Source organism: Cydia fagiglandana, chromosome Z, assembly GCF_963556715.1.
Source record: "Cydia fagiglandana chromosome Z, ilCydFagi1.1, whole genome shotgun sequence".
Classification (NCBI taxonomy): Eukaryota; Metazoa; Arthropoda; class Insecta; order Lepidoptera; family Tortricidae; genus Cydia; species Cydia fagiglandana.
Window position 1 is genome coordinate 13,617,112 of NC_085959.1, and position 21,870 is coordinate 13,638,981.

At 39.0% G+C, this 21,870-nt stretch overlaps 1 protein-coding gene and 1 long non-coding RNA gene across 2 annotated transcripts; both read right to left on the minus strand.

The window, feature by feature from the left end:
- Positions 1 to 1,589: 1,589 nt before the first annotated feature.
- LOC134678664 (uncharacterized) lies at positions 1,590 to 2,744 on the minus strand. The gene is made up of 2 exons (XR_010100224.1): positions 2,096 to 2,744; positions 1,590 to 1,779 (listed from the first exon to the last, which is right to left on the minus strand). It is a non-coding gene; the product is annotated as an uncharacterized LOC134678664 (long non-coding RNA).
- A 9,397-nt stretch (positions 2,745 to 12,141) lies between these two features.
- LOC134678147 (uncharacterized) lies at positions 12,142 to 15,031 on the minus strand. Its single transcript, XM_063536598.1, has 3 exons — positions 14,901 to 15,031; positions 13,989 to 14,047; positions 12,142 to 13,581 (listed from the first exon to the last, which is right to left on the minus strand). The coding sequence occupies exons 1-3, from the start codon at positions 14,916 to 14,918 to the stop codon at positions 12,288 to 12,290; spliced, it is 1,371 nt and encodes a 456-aa protein (XP_063392668.1). The 5' UTR covers positions 14,919 to 15,031; the 3' UTR covers positions 12,142 to 12,287.
- Positions 15,032 to 21,870: the final 6,839 nt, after the last annotated feature.

Consider the following 21,870-nt stretch of genomic DNA (forward strand, 5'->3'; position numbering starts at 1 on the left):
CGGTTCGTGAGATACAGCCTGGTGACAGACGGACGGACGGACGGACGGACGGACGGACGGACAGCGAAGTCTTAGTAATAGGGTCCCGTTTTACCCTTTGGGTACGGAACCCTAAAAATGTGCAGCTAATTAATTATTTAATAACCATAACCAAAGTCATATCTAATATTAGTAAGATAAATATGTACTGATAACTACGTAGAGAACAGAGGGCTTGCCCTAAAAAAGGTAGAAATCGAAATTTTGTTATATATCTATCGCTCTTACACATTGAACTATTATTAGTTATTACTACGTATAGAACAGCACCTCTAGCACAACTGGCCGCGACAGGCGTGAGAAGTGACAGATCGGCGCGACTTGGCGGCTTGTCGCGTGTTGGCAGCACAACTCACGCGCGAGAGCCGCGACAAACTCGCGATCAGGTGTCACTGTCAGAAAATGACAACGATCGCGACTTTGAAGTAAAATCCGTAGCACAACTGCCTATTTTGAGACAAAATATTCTCTCGTCTTTATGTCAATCCGCGAGTCGAAGTCTACGCGACTTTATAACGCGACTCGCTCTCGCGAGTGGTTTGCTTGTACTTTTTTTAACTAAACTCATGATAATTATAACTTAAAAACAAGTTTCATATATTATGTAATAATATAATTTGTATAATTACTTATTGCCCTAAGGAATAAGGAAGTATGGAACAATCACTAAATGCGCTTTACGCACTCTTATATTGATTATGCACGGTGATACCTACAACACCCATCATGTTTACAACTTTAATTTCAAACAGCTAGTTTGTAGGTACTCAATTAAGTAATTAGGTACATATGTAGGATTTTTAAATTTCAATAAAATTCAGATTCGTAAGTTTGTAAAAGTAATCCTAAGACTTCCTTACACAAAACTTTCATCAACCTAACAACGGAGCCCGCTTGCTTGTACATAAATGAAGCCGATGAGGTGGGTAGGTACAAATGTTCAAAACAAACTATCCAACTTATAGTTAGTCTTAGTAGTAATATTTTGGATCACGGTTAGATGTCTAATTTCAACAATCTCTTACTATTTAGGTACCGTTTGGAACCTTCCTCGACTTCAACAAAACATACCTACATGTGGCCTGTGCCCGCTGCATCGTACTGTAACAGAATGATGTAATACGTGGCTATAACAGGATCATGTCCGGCTCAAAATCATGCTTTGTATGAAATATTATCAGTCATCACCCACTAAACCATTCCGTCCCCTGCCAACACCATACCGTGACGTGACTGGACCGAGCCGACCAACAATATTTTGAAGGAGTTATTACGTTCATGTCATAGTCTGCGTAGGTAGCATAGGTACGGTTATCATATGGTCTACCATATTGAAACTCCTCTAGATCAAACCCGTGTTCTAGATGTTTCACTTCATGTTTGACAGGGCCTGATACGATCATGCTATGATACGTTGCTGTCAGCATTAGGTATGAAGTGGGCCTTGGGGAGCTAATTAATCATGGCTTCTAGGAGTTCTAGGTACTTACCTACCTACTTTATTTTTGTTTCTTTTCAGGTAAAAATACAGGAGAGAAAAAAAAACAATATTTAAATTAATAGTATATTGCTTTGTCTTATATATTCTTGCAATATTCGACTTCTTATTATTAAACCTAATATATATTAACATCTAGAACCACTATAGAGAAATTGTAAGAATCTTCTTTATTACCCTTGAAAAGTATTTTCTCTCTTCCTTTTTCTTCGACATGCGGCGTAGGACAATTAAATATCACCCTGGAAAGAAAATTGGTTTATAAACAAGACAGTAAAATATGGTCATGACTTCATCGAGGACTATGAAATAAGCTTCTCATATCAATTTGTCAAATCATAAACAGTTAGGTACACAGTACACACACATGCCATCCATTATTGGCACAAGAAAAACTATATGAAACTTATTTGAGAGTTACTGTGGCAGCTTAGTGTACGCCATAACCATTAGGGTTATTATTAATAGTTCACTTCGTCGGTGGTGTTCTTAAAGCTAAAGCGCTTCTCACATCTTAGTAAATTTAGAAAAGGGGACAGCTCCGCGTTTGAAACCTACAAGCTTGCCTAGTGTGTTTCTTTTCCTGAATCTCCACTTCGGGTCCCGTTGGCACGTTCCTGTTAATAATATTTTCCTTTGGGTGCTGGGATATCAATCGTGTCTAGGATAATGCTGAACTAATTCTGAAAAAAAAAAACACAATTTACAACAGGAATATGAGAACAAACCCAATAATAGCAATTCCATTATTATAGTTACTTACAAAAATATTTTATTTAAAAGGTTTATTAAACAGAAATTTTTAAACAATATATATTTTAAGGAATATTATCAATATTAATTATATAAGGCTCTATTACTTACATTTTTTCATATTTTTTCCCGTAATTAAATGTTGACAAAATTTGAAAGTTCCTTGACTTTGACAAGAAAAACTTAACCATCGACAAAAAACTAGATTTTTTTACCACCAAAGAACGAATGATTTAGCGCATCCCTGGTTTCCGATTCAGTGTTGCCACTTGCAAATATCGATTTGTTTAGACTTTGATTTCGCCGGGTAACACTGACGAGTCGCGCCGCGACTTTGAGTTCTCTACGCGGCTGTTGCAGTCGCGGGTACAAGTTATGCTACGGAAATCGACAGATTTGACAGCCGCGGGAATGGCGACTCGAGTCGCGGTCTAAGTCGCGGATGCAAGATGTGCTAGAGGTGCTGGTACAGAAAACCAGTATTGTGTGCTATGAGTTGTTGTTTTCACAACAAACCATAAAAGCCGACCTACACTTATGACGTTTTGGTCAATTGGTTTGGGATTGCGACAATTTGGAAAGTATGGATTCTCTGCCTAAAAACAGATCTTGCATTATTCTAGCGATAGAGACTATAGAGGCTTATAAAGAAATTTTCGTTTATCGCGGCTGACTTATCTGAACAGCCTGTTTATCACTTTGCACAATCAAAACCAAGCAACAAATACCTAACAAGATATTAAATATAGATTTTAAAACGCATAAATATTAGAGTCGCAAAAAACAAAGTCTGCAGCGGATTTGATAGCCCACGCAGTGTAAGTGTTATACGTCATAATTTCATAGAAGTTTGAAGTTTAAAATGACACTTGCACTGCGTGGGCTATCAAAATCGCTGCAGACTGTACGGTCTGACTATATGTTATGTCATGTCACTCACCATAATCAATAATGAGCCGGTTCACATAATATATTTATCTATCAGCCTGTCAATGTCATTGTTGTACCACGGGTACCAGCATCAATTACCTATAGTCAACTACGTACATAATTTAGTTATGTAATTATTATTTAATAGTTAATTAGGTACAATAACTTTCGGTTAAATTCTGTACATGCTCGTAGTTGCATTATGAACTTGGTAATATAGAGTTCCTTAAACACACACAAATATCAACCACATTCACAACAGCAACCATACAGCAACTTATCACATTGACAATTTATTTCTTTCTTTTTTCTTAAATCGAATGGCCAGATATGTGGTTATAGTTACCTACTTTAAGATTAAATAAATATAATAAATAATAATACTCTTTATTGGCACTACTATACTTAGTAAAAGATACAGCTGGATACATAACAGCTAAGATATGAAAAGGGGGTTTATTTTCTTTAAATTAAAGCCTTTGTAAAAAAAACAAATATCATGTTATTTCTAGGTACATGTTTTATATTATTATAATGACCTCGTTATCCACTTACAACATATTAACTTTAGATTTTCGAAAAATACCTAACATCTACCTGTTTAGGAGTTATGTCGGAGTTAGAATAAGTGAAAGTTAATTTTATTACGCAAAAGGAATAGTCCTAAGACCACGTACCGGCTTTTATGGGCAATAAGCGCGGTGTATCGGTATGTAGCGGTGTGTTCATTTAAATCATTTATCTGCAATAGACAACGTTAGTTTTGATAATGCTCCAATGCTTATTACTGCCCATTAGTTGACACCTTATAATTTAGTGCTTAAATATTTTTTATTCATTTTTATAACATTATAACAATCCTATCCCCTGTCGGTATTGGCAGCGAGCTTACGCGGAAGCTTCCAAGTGAAGGGCGCGAGGGCACATTACGTAATCATCGAGATCCTCCGATACCGATAGTCATACGAAGTGCTGCGCGCGGTCAGTATTATTCTCGTCGCTACCGAGCTATTAAGCGTAGCTTTTTAATTCTTTCGACAATCCTTGCAACAAAACGCATCGATTTTAGATAAACGCCACCGATCCGTGAGGTTTGTAGACTTTGTAGAGGCCCTTACTCAACTACAATATAAGAAAGAGCAAGATTATGTACTTAAAGCGATTTAAAATGTAAGCGATGGAGTAAATCTTGAGTTATTTAACATAAATTACAATTACTCTTTTTAAATATATTTTACAATTTTGATTGATTTTTGGGGTGACACCCACAATTTCCGCACCGGGTGCTATCCCATCTAGCTACGCCACTGGGTGTATGTATTTCAGGGTGGCAGACTGTTTGTGAATGCTTCTATAGAATGGGTCGATAGATTCATTGTGTGACGCCAACTTTAACTACATAGGTTTTAACGCACGATATGGTGGGTTTTAAAATACAGATTTAATACTTAAATACGAGTCGGGCTTGGCTAGGTTTCGATACAGAACTGTGTTAAGTGACTTGTGCTCGGTAAGCAAGGAAAATACTGTACTCTCCCCACAGTTTATTCAACTTTACCACCAAAAGTATCATGTAATATATGCAAAGTGCCTCTAAAGTAATTCCGACTAAAATTGATGGTTTGTACAATATACCCTAATTGTCTTGATTTAAATATAGTGCCGACGTCGGTATTTTCATAAAATAAATGTTTTCCAAATGTCGACACTTAGGTGCGTATTTTATCTTGAAGTTTTTAAATTACTAAGAAATGTTATGTACTTAATTTTATGTTGGTATTAATGGTAAATGCATTTACCATTAAATGCATAAAACACTTTATTTCTAAAGCAACAACGTAATAGTACGACTTCATATGCTGGGAAATTAGTGTTTTGGTCTCCATTGCTACGAGCGCGAAATCTTAATGTTTGCTCAGAGTCATTGTGCTGCCATTCCCATACAACCATTTCCAGTCGCCGTTACGACGCGGTGTAGACACATCTTGTGTCGACACCGTCTGTTTCGGTCACAATTCCAGTCGCAGAGTCGTCGCCGTGTCGACACAGTTACCAGAAATGGGGAAGGGTCGACACATGACACAAAGTGACATAAAGTGTGGTCGCCGTGTGCACACATTGTTTCGGGTTTGCGACTACTTTATGCCAAAATCATTCGTTCATTCGTTCATTTCGTTCCTGTCAAATGGAAACTGTCAGATGGAAAAATAGTTAAATAAAAATAAGTGACATTAATACGCCATCTCTAAAACGGATTACAAGACGTAAATTATATATTGTTTGCATTTATATTACAATAGGACTTAAATTATTATGGGGAATTAAACTGCTCGAGTGATTTGATAAACTAAGTGTAATATAATCAACGCGCCGCCACATTGTTTTAGTTTAGCCGGAAATGAAATTGTTTACTTCTCAGTGCTTGTGTTCATAAATATATTATTTGATGCATTTTTAGTACTTCGATGCGTATACTATACTTAAATAACAGAAATAACGCTTTACATACTACGAAACTTGTTAATTACGATGTATAAATATGGTTTAAGGCTGAGAAATATTGCAGTCACAAAGTAGTCGCAAATGTTTCGACTTTGTGTCGACTCTGTGTAGACACATGACACGCGCTGTCAAAAGTAATAACAAAGTTACTGGATTTGCAAAATGGCTCCTTGTGTTCATTTGTTTTCAGATATTCTCAAAGTGTAAAAATGACGTGGTCAGAGATGGGACTTAATAGATTAACTGTTTATTCGACTAATTAATGGAATAAAAAAAGTTAATCCTCAAATTTTAATCACGATTAGTTTAGTCGACCTAACATAGATTGAAATTGAATTAATCTGAACATTAATCGAATAAATTATCGATTAAATCTCGGTTGGAAGTTGACAGGGGGCCATTTTTGTACGTAAAAATAATAGAAATGTCTTGCATGCAGATGGTAGCCAAACACTTTTTCATAAAAGTCGAGATGGGTGTCGATTTATAGTTTTAGGCAGTGCCGATTTCGAAACTGATGACCATTTTGGAATCCAAAATGGCGGCCATGCACTGTGTCATAAAAGTCGTCATGGATGTCGTTTTATAAGTTTTAGGGGTCCCCAATTTTGAAAATGATGACCATTTTGGAATCCAAAATGGCGGCCATGCACTATGCCATAAAAGTCGTCAGGGGTGTCGTTTTATAGGTTTTAGGAGGCGCAGATTTCAAAAATGATGACCATTTTGGATTCCAAGATGGCGGCCATGCACTATGTCATAAAAGTCGTCATGGATGTCGTTTTATAGGTTTTAGGGGGCCCCGATTTAGAAAATGATGACCATTTTGAAATCCAAAATTGCGGCCATGCACTATGTAATGAAAGTCGTCATGGGTGTCGTTTTATAGGTTTTGGGGGGCGCAGATTTAGAAAATGATGACCATTTTGGATTCCAAAATGGTGGCCATGCACTATGTCATAAAAGTCGTCATGGGTGTCGTTTTATAGGTTTTAAGGGGCGCAGATTTCGAAAACGATGACCAATTTGGATTCCAAGATGGCGGCCATGCGCTATGTCATAAAAGTCGTCATGGATGTCGTTTTATAGGTTTTAGGGGGCCCCGCTTTCGAAAATGATGACCATTTTGGAATCCAGAATGGCGGCCATGCACTATATGTCATAAAAGTCGTCATGGGTGTCGTTTTATAGGTTTTGGGGGGCGCAGATTTCGAAAACGAAAACCATTTACGATTCCAAAATGGCGGCCATGCATTATGTCATAAAAGTCGTCATGGATGTCGTTTTATGGGTTTTAGGGGGCCCCGATTTAGAAAATGATGACCATTTTGAAATCCAAAATGGCGGCCATGCACTATGTCATAAAAGTCGTCATGGGTGTCGTTTTATAGGTTTTGGGGGGCGCAGATTTCGAAAACGATAACCATTTTCGATTCCAAAATGGCGGCCATGCACTATGTCATAAAAGTCGTCATGGATGTCGTTTTATAGGTTTTGGGGGGCGCAGATTTAGAAAATGATGACCATTTTGGATTCCAAAATGGTGGCCATGCACTATGTCATAAAAGTCGTCATGGGTGTCGTTTTATAGGTTTTAGGGGGCGCAGATTTCGAAAACGATGACCATTTTGGATTCCAAAATAGCGGCCATGCACTATGTTATAAAAGTCGTCATGGATGTCGTTTTATAGGTTTTAGGGGGCCCCGCTTTCGAAAATGATGACCATTTTGGAATCCAGAATGGCGGCCATGCACTATGTCATGAAAGTTGTCATGGGTGTCGTTTTATAGGTTTTGGGGGGCGCAGATTTCGAAAACGATAACCATTTTCGATTCCAAAATGGCGGCCATGCACTATGTCATAAAAGTCGTCATGGGTGTCGTTTTATAGGTTTTAGGGGGCGCAGATTTCGAAAACGATGACCATTTTGGATTCCAAGATGGCGGCCATGCACTATGTCATAAAAGTCGTCATGGATGTCGTTTTATAAGTTTTAGGGGTCCCCAATTTTGAAAATGATGACCATTTTGGAATCCAAAATGGCGGCCATGCACTATGCCATAAAAGTCGTCAGGGGTGTCGTTTTATAGGTTTTAGGAGGCGCAGATTTCAAAAATGATGACCATTTTGGATTCCAAGATGGCGGCCATGCACTATGTCATAAAAGTCGTCATGGATGTCGTTTTATAGGTTTTAGGGGGCCCCGATTTAGAAAATGATGACCATTTTGAAATCCAAAATTGCGGCCATGCACTATGTAATGAAAGTCGTCATGGGTGTCGTTTTATAGGTTTTGGGGGGCGCAGATTTAGAAAATGATGACCATTTTGGATTCCAAAATGGTGGCCATGCACTATGTCATAAAAGTCGTCATGGGTGTCGTTTTATAGGTTTTAAGGGGCGCAGATTTCGAAAACGATGACCAATTTGGATTCCAAGATGGCGGCCATGCGCTATGTCATAAAAGTCGTCATGGATGTCGTTTTATAGGTTTTAGGGGGCCCCGCTTTCGAAAATGATGACCATTTTGGAATCCAGAATGGCGGCCATGCACTATATGTCATAAAAGTCGTCATGGGTGTCGTTTTATAGGTTTTGGGGGGCGCAGATTTCGAAAACGAAAACCATTTTCGATTCCAAAATGGCGGCCATGCACTATGTCATAAAAGTCGTCATGGATGTCGTTTTATGGGTTTTAGGGGGCCCCGATTTAGAAAATGATGACCATTTTGAAATCCAAAATGGCGGCCATGCACTATGTCATAAAAGTCGTCATGGGTGTCGTTTTATAGGTTTTGGGGGGCGCAGATTTCGAAAACGATAACCATTTTCGATTCCAAAATGGCGGCCATGCACTATGTCATAAAAGTCGTCATGGATGTCGTTTTATAGGTTTTGGGGGGCGCAGATTTAGAAAATGATGACCATTTTGGATTCCAAAATGGTGGCCATGCACTATGTCATAAAAGTCGTCATGGGTGTCGTTTTATAGGTTTTAGGGGGCGCAGATTTCGAAAACGATGACCATTTTGGATTCCAAGATGGCGGCCATGCACTATGTCATAAAAGTCGTCATGGATGTCGTTTTGTAGGTTTTAGGGGACGCAGATTTCGAAAATGATGGCCATTTTGGAATCCAAAATGGCGGCTACGCACTATGTCATAAAAGTTGTCATGGGTGTCGTTTTATAGGTTTTATGGGGCCCTGATTTCGAAAATGATGACCATTTTGGAATCCAAAATGGCGGCCATGCAGTATGTCATTAAAGTCGTCATGGCTGTCGTTTTATAGGTTTTAGGGAGCGCAGATTTCGAAAATAATAACTATTTTGGAATCGAAGATGGCGGCCATGCACTATGTTAAAAGTCGACATGGATGTCGTTTTGTTGGTCATGGTCATCATTTTCGAAATCTGCTCTTCCTAACACCTATACATCAACATCTATGACGGCTTATATGACAAAGTGCACGGCACACATCTTGGATTCCAAACTGGTCATCATTTTCGAAATCGGCACTTCCTAAAACCTATAAAACGATATTCATGACGACTTTTATGACAAAATACGTAGCGGCCATCTTGGATTATAAAATGATCATCGTTTTCGAATTCTGCACTCTCTAAAACCTATAAATCGACATCCGTGACGACGCAAGTTATCTTTATTTTCAGATCTAACAAATTGCTACAGAATACAAAGGACAAAAAAAGAAGCGAGGAGGTAATGAAACAAGCAAAAATACAGATGATTCCTCGACGCAATTGGATGCTTCTTAAATTGTGTCCAGATTTTTTTGTCATAAAAGTTTTTTTTTTCACGTATTACTCTCACAAGTTCCGTGACATTTCGACCTTGTAATTTTTTAAGTAAATGTTTTTGTTTATCTGTGAGGATCTCACTAGAATAATATAATCAAGGTATGTTTATATTTGATGATTGAAATAGTAACGCAAAAAAATATATATATATATTTGTGTCTTATATTCCTGCCGAAGACTTTTATTTTTCCTTTTCCTTCTACACAAGTTTGGTCAAGTAATAAGAATTTAGGGCTCTCAATTTTATTTTGACTTCTACAACAGTAAAGCTACGAGGCCATGTTTGGTATCGTTTTCGTATAAATTCGCAGTACCAAATTTAGTTATGGTATCACATTGACACCATTCCAAAGTAAAAACATATAAACTTACTTTCTTTTAAACTCCTCTTCACGCTTAAACTGCTGAACAGTTTTAATTTAAATTTAGTACACATATATTTTGAGTCCCGAGACAGGACATAATAAGTTATCTCAAAAATCATCCTTCAAAGGTGTGAAATGAGGTGTAGGGGGGAATTCAGAATTGACTTCTTGAAGTTAATACTGTTTAAGTTTAGGTTTGAAGTCATGTTTTTTTTATCATTTTTAACTAAATCAAAGATGTAGACCATCCCAAATTTAATATAAATCGGTTCAGCGGTTACTGATTTCCCGTACAAATTTCCACGCCACTTTTCACACCTTCAAAAGATGATTTTGGTTATAAGATCTATCCTATGTCCTGTTCCGGGACGCAAACTATTTCTATACCAAATTTCAACGAAATCGGTTCAGCGGTTAAGCGTCAAGAGGAGTTTAAAAAAAACCGACCAAGTGCGAGTCGGACTCGCGTATTAAGGGTTCCGTACATTAAGTCCGACTCGCGCTTGACTGCACATTTCTAATAGGTTTTCCTGTCATCTATAGGTAAAGAACTATTTTGTGTATTCAGACAGACAGACATACAGACGCACGAGTGATCCTATAAGGATTCCGTTTTTTGCTTTTGAGGTACGGAACCCTAAAAAGATTTTTTTAATTTTGTGGAATGGTGTCAATGTGATACCTTAAATGGATTCAGCAACCCAGATTTATACGAAAACGATACCATACACGGCCTAGCACCTTCACTGATGTAGATATATCAAGATAAAATTGAGAGCCCTAAATAAACTTTCAAGAGCGGATATCTCAAAAACTATTCAACATATCGAAAAAATTGACGGAATAAACTTGTAACAAATTAAATTAACTTTCATTTTGTATAAGTGGCCATGTCGCTAAGATGCATAGTTTCCGAGATATAATCGAAAAACCGGAAAATGGGACCTTCAAAGCCCCCTCTCTTCCCCCCGCTCAAGGGCTACGGCCGGGGACTTTTGATATGTTCACCTCCTAACTTGTCCAAACCAAGTTACAGAGTCAAAAATTGTGTTCCGAGCATTTCCCTCTACAACTTTTTTGAGCATTCGTTGGCTGACCTAAGTAGCTTATTGCATTTCTTTAAAAACATTTCTGTAAAAGGTTGACGGGTGTTGGGTGTTTATATGGTTTTGGTCGATTATTATCATTTGCATCGCCCATGATGACTTACTAGAATTAATTACGAGCACACGAGACACTAATAGTAGTTTGACAAACCTTGGTTTTCAAGAGGTATTTTATATTGACATTTGCTGTCACAAATTTGCTGTCAGATTTAGTCGCAAACCGCACGCAAAGTGCACACAAATGTGTCGACACCTTGTTACGGAAAAGTGTACACACGGCGACGACACTTTGTTTCGAAACAATTCTAGACACATTGTGTGGACTCTGTTACGACACATCTGACATTTAGTTACCACTTTGATGATTCTGCGACTGGAATGGTTATATGGGTTGCCTTAACTCTTTAAATTTTGTGACAGCTCTAAGTAATCTATTAAAAAAAATTAACAACTTTGGTAATATAAATGACGGCTGTATTAGTATAATGACTATAGCAGCAAGTGCAGCAATAAGTGCACGTTTTATGGTATTCAGGCTTGTAGAATAGCACTCAAACCTTGCAACTCTATTCCATGGGATATGTCGCTACTGGTAAGTAAGTATGAAAATGCGCTAACTCAGGCAACCCTATTCATCTTCTAGGGCATTATATCAAATGACTTCGTTGTTTATTTTGACGCTCCATGGCTGCGGCAATTTCTCGTGTGATGTTGAACTTGAATATTTGGGAAGTTTGGCTGTATGTATTGCTAGCTACAATATAAACTAGGTACCTACCAGGTAAATCACCACCTTAACAAAGGTGGTGATTTAAACTATCAAATGTTGAAAAACGGCAGACTAAAAGGCAACAAGTCGAATTGCAAAAGGGCTCAGCTTTGCTACGTACCTATCCTTAGAGAAGCGACATACTTAGTACCTATGCACGCATCACCTTCTGACGTTCTTCAGGTCACAGGTCATGTTGGCCAACATCCTGGATGTATTTATTTTTATAAGCATGATGTATCTACATCGCCTGTCTCTCTCTACTATAAAGCTGAGGCAGATTTCGACAACTTCCACAGCCGAATCGAAAAGGTGATTTTAATTGCGTTGTAGGTAATGAAAATAAAACACAAATAATAAACAATTTCAATATTTCTATATTATAACATAGCAACAATAACTTAACTACGAGCTATTTACAAAGACAGTTATGCTTGTACTGTTAGGCCCATGAAGACCCGTGGACTATGACTTAGTTGATTTTCTATAATTATCAGATTAAGTTATTTTTTGTGATAAGGGCCACCCCCGTGCCCGGCGAATATAGCGCTTGTGTAGCTGTCACCACCAAAACTACTGTGGCCTCCGCTGCTTCCATGGCCACCACCTCCGTGGCCACCTCCATGGCCACCTCCGTGGCCGCCTCCAAAACCACCACTATAACTATCACCGCCATGGCCTCCTGAGCCTCCGCCTAAGCTATAACTGTCTCCGCCGCCTCCGTGTCCACCGCTGTGATAAGTATCGTAGCTACTAATACCCGAATCATAACTGTTATGGCCACCTCCTCCACCTGAACTGTAACTATCGTGGCCTCCTCCGCTGCCTCCGAAACTTCCCAGTCCGCCCGATCCGTGGCCGCCAGATCCATGGCTGCTGCCGCTATAACTGTCTGAGCTTACTAAAGATATTCCTCCGCCGTGGCCTCCGAAACCACCGCCTCCACCACCGTGATGGTCGTCGTGGCCGCCTCCAAAGCCATCGCCTCCACCACCGTGATGGTCGTCGTGGCCGCCTCCAAAGCCACCGCCTCCACCACCGTGATGGTCGTCGTGGCCGCCTCCAAATCCACCGCCAATGCTTCCACCGAAATCATGACCGCCACTGCTTCCATGTCCGCCACCGTGGCCGCCACCGAAACTGCCGCCAAGGTGAAAGCCACCGCCGCCATGATCGTGACCGCCGCTGCCTCCATGACCTCCGCCTCCGTAGCCACCCAAATCACTACCATGGCCTCCGCCGAAAGATCCACCGAAGTCACTTCCACCACCGTGATCATGGCCGCCACCATGGTCATGGCCGCCTCCAAATCCACCGCCGTGACCACCTCCGAAACCACCGCCGAAACCGCCGTGATCACCACCGTGACCTCCTAAATCAAAACTTCCGCCGCCATGTCCGCCTCCAAAATCGTGGCCGCCACCGTGGTCGTGGCCACCTCCAAATCCTCCGTCGTGGCCACCGCCGTATCCTCCACCATGCCCTCCGCCAAATCCTCCGCCATGACCTCCGCCGTGGCCTCCACCGCCGTGGCCTTTCAGATGGTCAATGAAGCCTCCGTGCAAACTATGGATGTCAATCCCGTGGCCGCCGCCATGTCCACCCCCGTGGCCGCCCCCGTGGCCGCCTCCGTGGCCGCCTCCGTGGCCGCCTCCGTGGCCGCCTCCGTGGCCGCCTCCGTGCCCGCCGCCGTAGCCTCCGCCGCCTCCGTCGTGGTCATCGTGATGCTCATGAACTATTACTTCTTTCGACTCGTGGTGCAGTTCAGGTTCAGGTATATGGATACGAATGTGAACGCTGTGAACAAAATAAAACTCTGTATACCATATCTAACATAATAAAAGTTTGCATTGCATCAAGGCAAACTAATAACAAATAAGTAAAAGATCGCAATGCATCTTGACAATTCAATAAAAACACAGTGTATACAATGATATCATCAAAGGGTAAATAATATATCGTTAGCACACAATAGGTCTATTTTCACCGTTAACCGCAGTGAAGAGAGGCGTGAGAATTGCTAGGTAATAGAAATCTCAACCAAATTGCTACATGCAGTGTTGTTTTTGCGGTTCCGCTACTAAATAGGCTGCAGTGTCACTAATCGGTTTTTAAACGCGCGAAAAACCTACGTCACAAGCATTTATGGTGAACAATGGATGGAGAAATTTATGTTAAAGCACTAAGAACATGAGGATACTAACTGTTCATGTCCAAAAGTCGCGAAGCAGACGCCAAAGCTAGCCAGTAGGAAGCCGCTTAGCTGAAATATAACAAAACATATAAAGTATAAAGATTCCATCTCTAGGCTTTGTGCACGCTGGTTGCAATCGAAAGTATTTAGGCCTGCACGTTACTGACATGACTCGTCCAACTGCCCCGAATGACATAACATGTACATAATACTCGGTAACAGTTACCGTAATTGGATAATTGGAACTTGCGCGAAGATGAGAGCTTTGCTGCACGTTCACATCTCGGTGAAACAAACATTTTGAACCCATTGAGAATAAAAGATATTATATAGTGAAGTTACATAACCGGGTCAGCCAGTAATCTTCGACCAAATCAGACTATTAAGCTCTGTTAGTTGTGTAACACTTACTCGAATTACTGTATTGTCTTCCCAGACGGGCACACATTACGTTATATTATGTATGTAAGGAAATGACTATAGGTGGAAGATATTATTCATTGAGCTTTGACCTTTTTGTCACTTTAGATAGACGGGACTTGCAAGGATACTTTTGCATGAGAAATATTTGCGAGCAAGAATACCTATACACAACGTACCAGTGCTGAACATTGCCCCAATAGTTAAATCTTACTTCAAACAACAGAGGTCAACTGGCTGTCAACTATTGGAATTAGGACTGTCAAACACTAGGACGTTTACTTTTTACATTTGTAGGAACGGTACATGTGAGACTAGGTTAATAATCGCAATTACGAACCATATTAAAACAAAATTATATATTATTCAACGGCCATTGGAATGGATTGTTTATGTACCTAATTCGTAATCAATGGATTAATAAATTAATTAAGAGCCGTTTAGTACAGTAATTGTTATTATTGTTTTGATAGATCCGCTTGTATAAATAATGTTTACTCACGCCAAGGCGGGCGGCCATGGTGCGTGGGGTACAAATGATCGGGTTGCTAGGTCACCTCCTCCTCAGACTGCTGTGTCTGTGATCACTAACTGTTTCTGATGAACGCAAGATCTCTAGTAACTCTGCCTCCGCAGCGCAGCCTTTTATATTACAGTGAATGTAAACCACCCTACTCCGACCGCTAAAATATACATCGATAATGTTAATATTTATCAGTAACTAATATACATAAAATCTGAAAAATACGACAATTCTTAATAACTTACTACTTTTTAGTTCCGTGCTTGAATTGGTTTCCGTTCCGTTATAAACATAATAGATGGAATCCTTAATAGGAATGCGTAATATGTAGGTACCTACAATTGATATAATTCGATACTAAGTAATAATATAATACAATATAAGTAATTCGATAATTATATGTATACATGTATATAAGGCTGGTTTTGCAAGTAGGCAATTTTTTTTTAAATATTGATTTATCATATATTTTACAGGTTTTCTAAGTACTTATATTATTGATTAAGTAGGTAATTAAATATCATGATAGACACATTATGCATACAATAGATATTTTGCCGGCATTATAAGAATCTGTGGGAAACCAGAAATGACCAGGCATCAACAAATCACACATTTCCTGAGCGATAAAATTATTAATTAATCAAATGATACTGTAACATATACACGTAAGGTAAGTTTCTTTTACTCCAAATAAATTATTACAAACCGTGCACGAAATTAAGCACCAGATAATTATTAGAAAAACATAGATAACAGTTATTATTAAACACGAGCTGAGTTGACGTGACGTCACTATACTCGTTTTTATATAAACTCCATATTAATTAACAAATCGTTTTGATAGTTTTAAAAAGAAGCTGATTTGACTAGTATAGGAAAATAGCCTATTGTATAAGTCAATGTTACGGAAAACCCCAGGTATGTATTGAGAGCTCATAGGTGGTAAGGTACCTTAAAATGAGGAAACCTAATCATCCCGTTGCTGGGGACATAATATACGTCGTACGTCGCTAGATAGGAACGTTGTCGTCAAAAATGCTTGTATGAGCGGAAATTTCTAATAAATACAATCTTAACTGTAGAGCCAAAAGCGTGTCATATATTTTGCGCATTTCGTTGTATTAAATCTTATTGTAGGTGACTCTACCAACTTTAATTTCGCATTCTGTCTAAAGTCTGTCGCTCTCACCTCAGGTGCCTCAACTGTTTTAGTTCAGCATCAAAATAAGCGTTATTAAATTATTACGAGAACTATCCGATCTTGACCAAATTGAACAAAGTAAGTACCTCGGTAAAATACATACGTAAATAAATATACACGCGTAGGTAACGCGTAAATGAAACAAGTTGGTAGGTAGGTAAGTACCTAGGTACATACTACTCGGCCCTCCAGCCATACAGCCTACCCGGAATAGCTTATTGAATTCCTGGTAAATACAGCAATTACCGCAGCCGTTGGTTGAACTAAACACATACATACCAAACTATGTTTCTTGAGTGCTTTCATTCACTATAGCTTTTATTTTAATCTGACATTTACCACTGCATTTCAGAGGCAACTTCCATACAAGTTACAGCTACGTAGGTAACTATACCATTCCCGAAATTGAAAAACATGCCTAATTACCCTTAAGAATGACTCACGTTAGACCGGGCCGAGTCCGGGCCGGAGCTTCCGGCGCGTCGTTTTCTATAGAAAGCATCACGTGATCGCCTGTCATGCAATAGAAAAGCAAGCTCCGAAAGCTCCAGCTCGGACACTGCCCGGTCTAACGTGAGTCATCCTTAAAGGATGCTGTGTTGTGATGCTACCGATCTTTTCAAAGCAGTGACCACTGGGTAACTGTGTCGCTTAAACTGTGGTCTTTAGACTAATTGTACGTTTAAGTTGTTCTTATTTATTGTTTTTCAAAAAACAATGATGGTGCAAGTAAAAGAGCAGAGCGTGACGCAGATTGGGCTGATCTAACGGGCAAATCGTCTTTCCTATCAATTCTATTAAATTTCAATAATATATATTGGGATCCACCTACAAACATTTAATTACTAGGGTATTTACCTATTTATAGAGTCTATTCGTCGCACAAACTCTAGTTAGTATTTATTATTACGACCTAAATAATGTTACTTCAAAGGTAGGTAATAAAAAAATCTTCAGCTAAATTATTCTGAATGTATTGAAGCCATTGCTACGTTATCATAATAATTTTTATATTTACTTCATATCACTCATTCCGCCTAATTACTACTCACCACTTTTACTTTTCTTACTAGGTAGGTATTATGCAAACCCAACTCTCATTATCATAAACCTCAAGATGTTAAAATTTTTATAACAGCATTATTACATGGTAGGCAGTGTAAGTAAGCGTATGTATAGTTAGTGAGGATTATTGGTAAAAAAATGAAAAGCTTTTACCACATATAATAAAGTATGAGAGTTGTAAACTGTAAATAATTAATTTGACCACGGTATATAAACTAATATAAACAATTACTACCTACTTTGGCAAGAAATTCCTTTTCCTGGCGAGAAAGACATGAGATGAACATAAAACACGTATGTTTGCCCTTTATGGATGAATTTGGAGATTTATAGCGATTGTATACTAAAAAAACTGGTCAAGTGCGAGTCGGACTCGCGTTTCAAGGGTTCCGTACATCACACAATTTTCAATATTTTTTTTTACGTGAAACGTCTTGAAAAACCCGAATGGGTCAATCAAAAACCAGATGTAACATGAAGTTTTCTGGCGTGGAGGCTTATATCCTCTGCAACTATGCAAAGTAGCTTAGATAGGAAGATTAAATTCCGATCAATAGTACAAGTGTCCAAATGCGAAGACTGAAGACCGAGCTCCGCGTAGGGCTGATAGCTCGGAGCGTCCGACGGAGATCGCGCTTCCTACAACTTTCGCAAGTGTTTTAAATGCGAAGGCCGAAGAGAGATAATACCTACAGGGTGGCCAAAAAATAAGTGCATTCCCTCAGCCAGGGAGGTTTTGAGATTATACTGAGCTTTACAACTTTTACTATGGGACCAATGCCGAAATCGCAAAAAAATGTATCCTCCCATAGAAAACGGACCAGCCAAAATGTATGAAACAGCCAAATTTTTCGTCGCGATTTCGGGGTTGCACGTTGGCAACTGGAATACACTTAGTTTTTTTTTTCAGGCCACACTGTATAGTGCTTTTTAAAACACGTAACCTAATAGTAACCTAATTAATCAGTACTACAAGTAATATTGCGGCTGTGTGCCAGATACAGCCTAGTCGCAGTTTTTGTCTTCAGTCCGACTCACGCTTGAAGCTAAAGGCACGCCTCTTCGGGACGCTTCGAGCCTTAGGCCTTATGCGGATATCGGTCTAGGGCCTTCGCAATAGCTGTCTACATCACGTTTCACTTAAACAATTGCGGCTGTGTCCCTAAAATAACCTAAACCGCATTTTTGTTCTTAAATCCGACTCACGCTTGACTCTAGATTTCTAATAGGTTTTCCTGTCATCTTTAGGTAAAGGACTATTTAATGTATTTTTTTCAGAATTTTAGACCCTGTAGTTTCGGAGATAGAGGGGGGGAATGGTCATTTTTTGTCTATTTTCTTGAATAACTTCTAAACTTATTATCGTAAATTTATAAAAAAAATATATTTGAGATTCTCACAATGAGCTCTTTCGTTGGATATGTAACACGATATAGTTTGCAAAACTTTATTTTTTAATTTTATCGTTTACCCCCCAAAAGTACCCCTTATGTTTAAAATTCATTTGTTGACGTTACATATCCGTCTTTGGATCACAAACTTACATATGTGTACGAAATTTCAACTTAATTGGTCCAGTAGTTTCCGAGCAAATTGGCTGTGACAGACGGACGGACAGACAGACGCACGAGTGATCCTATAAGGGTTCCGTTTTTTCCTTTTGAGGTACGGAACCCTAAAAAACGTAAAATATATTTCATAAGGCAACATCCAAGTTTTGCAACTATTGCACAACATCGGAGACATAATTAATTATTAGATCGTCTTCCCGATATGGTCCGGGTGACTCCTCACGTCCGCATGAGGAGGCGAACACCGAACAGCCAGGAATTATTAAGGAAACTTACGACTGAAGATATGGCAGCCGCGCAGGTTTTTTTTACCTTTTATCTTTATACTTGTGTTTAAAATTCTGCTAGTGAGATCCCTTGGCTAAATCACAAGCTAGCTTATACTAATATTATACTGCTACGAGTATGGTATGCAGGGGCCAAATTCGACATGTACAACTGTCAGATTTCGCATCCACGTCAAATCAACAGTTGATTTTATTCCATACTGAGTGTTGATTCCATCAACGGTGGATAATATCTTTTGGTACAACCAAAACTCAACTCTAAGCTAAGGGTGGTTCGGTTTGGTTTGCTTGTCACCCTAACTGTGGATTGTTAATGTCAAATTTTGACATTGTACGTATTCGAGTACTTATGATTTTTCCCACATTAACGGGAGATCAACACGATACGTCAAACGTCGCTTGTCGAATAGGGGTCCAGGGTTACAATATTCAACTGAAATTAGTAAGTGATAGACGATTTCGTAATAATTTTCTACCGAGCCAACTTTTACCGTTTAAGGTTTTGGTTAGAGTCCGCCCTTTGATCTTTCAGTGTCAAAAGTGACATTACTTCAACCAAAAACGTCACTTAGGACACTGATAGGTCAGTATCATATCGAAAACAGATCGAATAGGTAACTAAAACTCGAATTGGCCTGATAGTCTAGTGTAATTCCGTGTAATTTTTTTCGTAGCATTTTCCTTGTTACACACGTGACCACTAGGTGTTTGCTAGACTAACAACCACCATAAAGGCGTAATGGACAATTGTTTTTTTTTATTACGCAGGTAATATTTAGTACCTACTAGAGTGCAAAGGGGGAGGTGAAGGTGTTTCAATTTAAAAAAAATTCTGTGGTCGACGATATCTCATTTATTTCATACAGTTAATTATACTCGAATCCAAATAAAACTTGAAACTAGGATGCAAGTTATTCAGCAGAAAACTACTTACACAGAAGTTTATCTCAATGTTTATTGTATGTAACATCTGAGTTCTATGCAGAGGCACGCGTGTCCGAGGTATTATCTGGATGATAGCACACCTCATGCAATTGTAATTTATTACTGGATACCACGTATAAAATATCACTGAGTGTTTCTTCCCGCCATTTCTTGAAATTTTCCAAATGGAACATTAATATTTTTTCCCTTTAAATGTCAGTTACGTTCTTGTTAATTTGTTTGTAGGGAAGTTTGTTAAAGGAATGGAATGGTTGATATTCGTGTGTCCAAATGTAACGTAACGACACATTACTAAGTGTTAGAGACGATACGCAATTCTTTGTAGCAACTACGCTAAGACGGACGGAAATTTAATACTCGTATACCGGGTTAGTACTGATTTTATGTAATTTTTATGGATTTCCGCAAATTAACGCTTGATTCTATTAATTAGGTATTTAGTATCGTAAATTTATCCGGAAATATTTTACCTTTTTACCGGTAAGCGGTAACATTCCATCATCCATATACATTTTTACTTTTCGTTTGGTGTGTGTCGATACTGTCGATGTACGACTGGCATCTTAGCTACGTCCCCGGGTGACCTGACCTTCCGCTGTTAAAGATCAGTTTTGTTAGTCTGTGAGAATTCATTCTACATTGGAGGTAGCACCTCTACCTGCTAAATAAATAAATATCTCTTCCGTGGACTGTGCTTTAGTCTATAGTCCTTTTACGTAGGGTTTTCAGGTACCTAGTAGGTATAAATGCTCTCATGTGGGTTAGTGTGCCTTAACTCGTGACGCTTGACACGGCTTACACCGCCGGCACCGCCCCGGGAAATGAGTTCGTGATTCCATTTAGAACTGTGTTCTAATCTTTAATTTTTAGTCCTATTCCTGATTTTCTTGATTATTATACCGTTATACCTTTACCCCCTTATTCATAAACGCTTACTAAAATTAACAAGCCGATAATAGTCGTTGGTCCCTTTCCATCATACCAATAAGTCGGAAAGGGACAAACGATTATTATCGGCTTGTCAACTTTAGTAAACGTTTACGAATAAGGGAGTTAATGTTTAGAGCCATTGCGCGTCTTGCATATACGATGTCGCCAGACATTTAGAGCGAAGTCCAGCATCACACGACGTCGCTGCAGGCGACACGTGTCATGGGTCGTTTGTCGCTGCAGCCAATCCTGACTTAACATGTTACCATAATGGTGCGTTAAATTAAGCAAACCATAAGAGACTTGAAGAAAATGTCACATAGGGCCATCATTCGACGCGATGGGTAGGTACCTATAATTAATGCTCACGTGCGTAAAAGAAATGGAATAATTTTCCTGTGTTCAAGGTAGTTTTATTAAGTCGCTTCATCCATAGAGGAAAAAACTGCGCGGGGCCTCCACTTTCGTCTTAAGGAACCTAGTGAAGTTAATAAAATATTTATAGTTTGTTTCCTGAATTAACGAATCGCGCGGCCATTACTCGTAATTTGGTATTATTATTTAAATAGTGGTGTATTAAAATAAGGAACAGTAATAGATAATTCCGATACAAGTTCCGCATATGTTTATTTTTACAACTTCTACTACTTACTAACTAAAAAGACTTTGTATGGAGAAATTACTCTCTACTTTATTTTTATATCCAATTTCTGATAAGTATTTTTAAAAAGCAATGAAGGCCGAATTCAGTCTATCTCAAACATCAAATTATTATCTGAACATAAAGAAGATCCGAATCCAATTTTATCGGCAGCGGTCTCACAATAGTTCAGGGGCCAAATTCGACATGTGCAACTGTCAGATTTCGCATCCACGTCAAATCAACAGATGATTTTATTCCATACTAAGTGTTGATTCCATCAACGGTGGATAATATCATTTGGTAC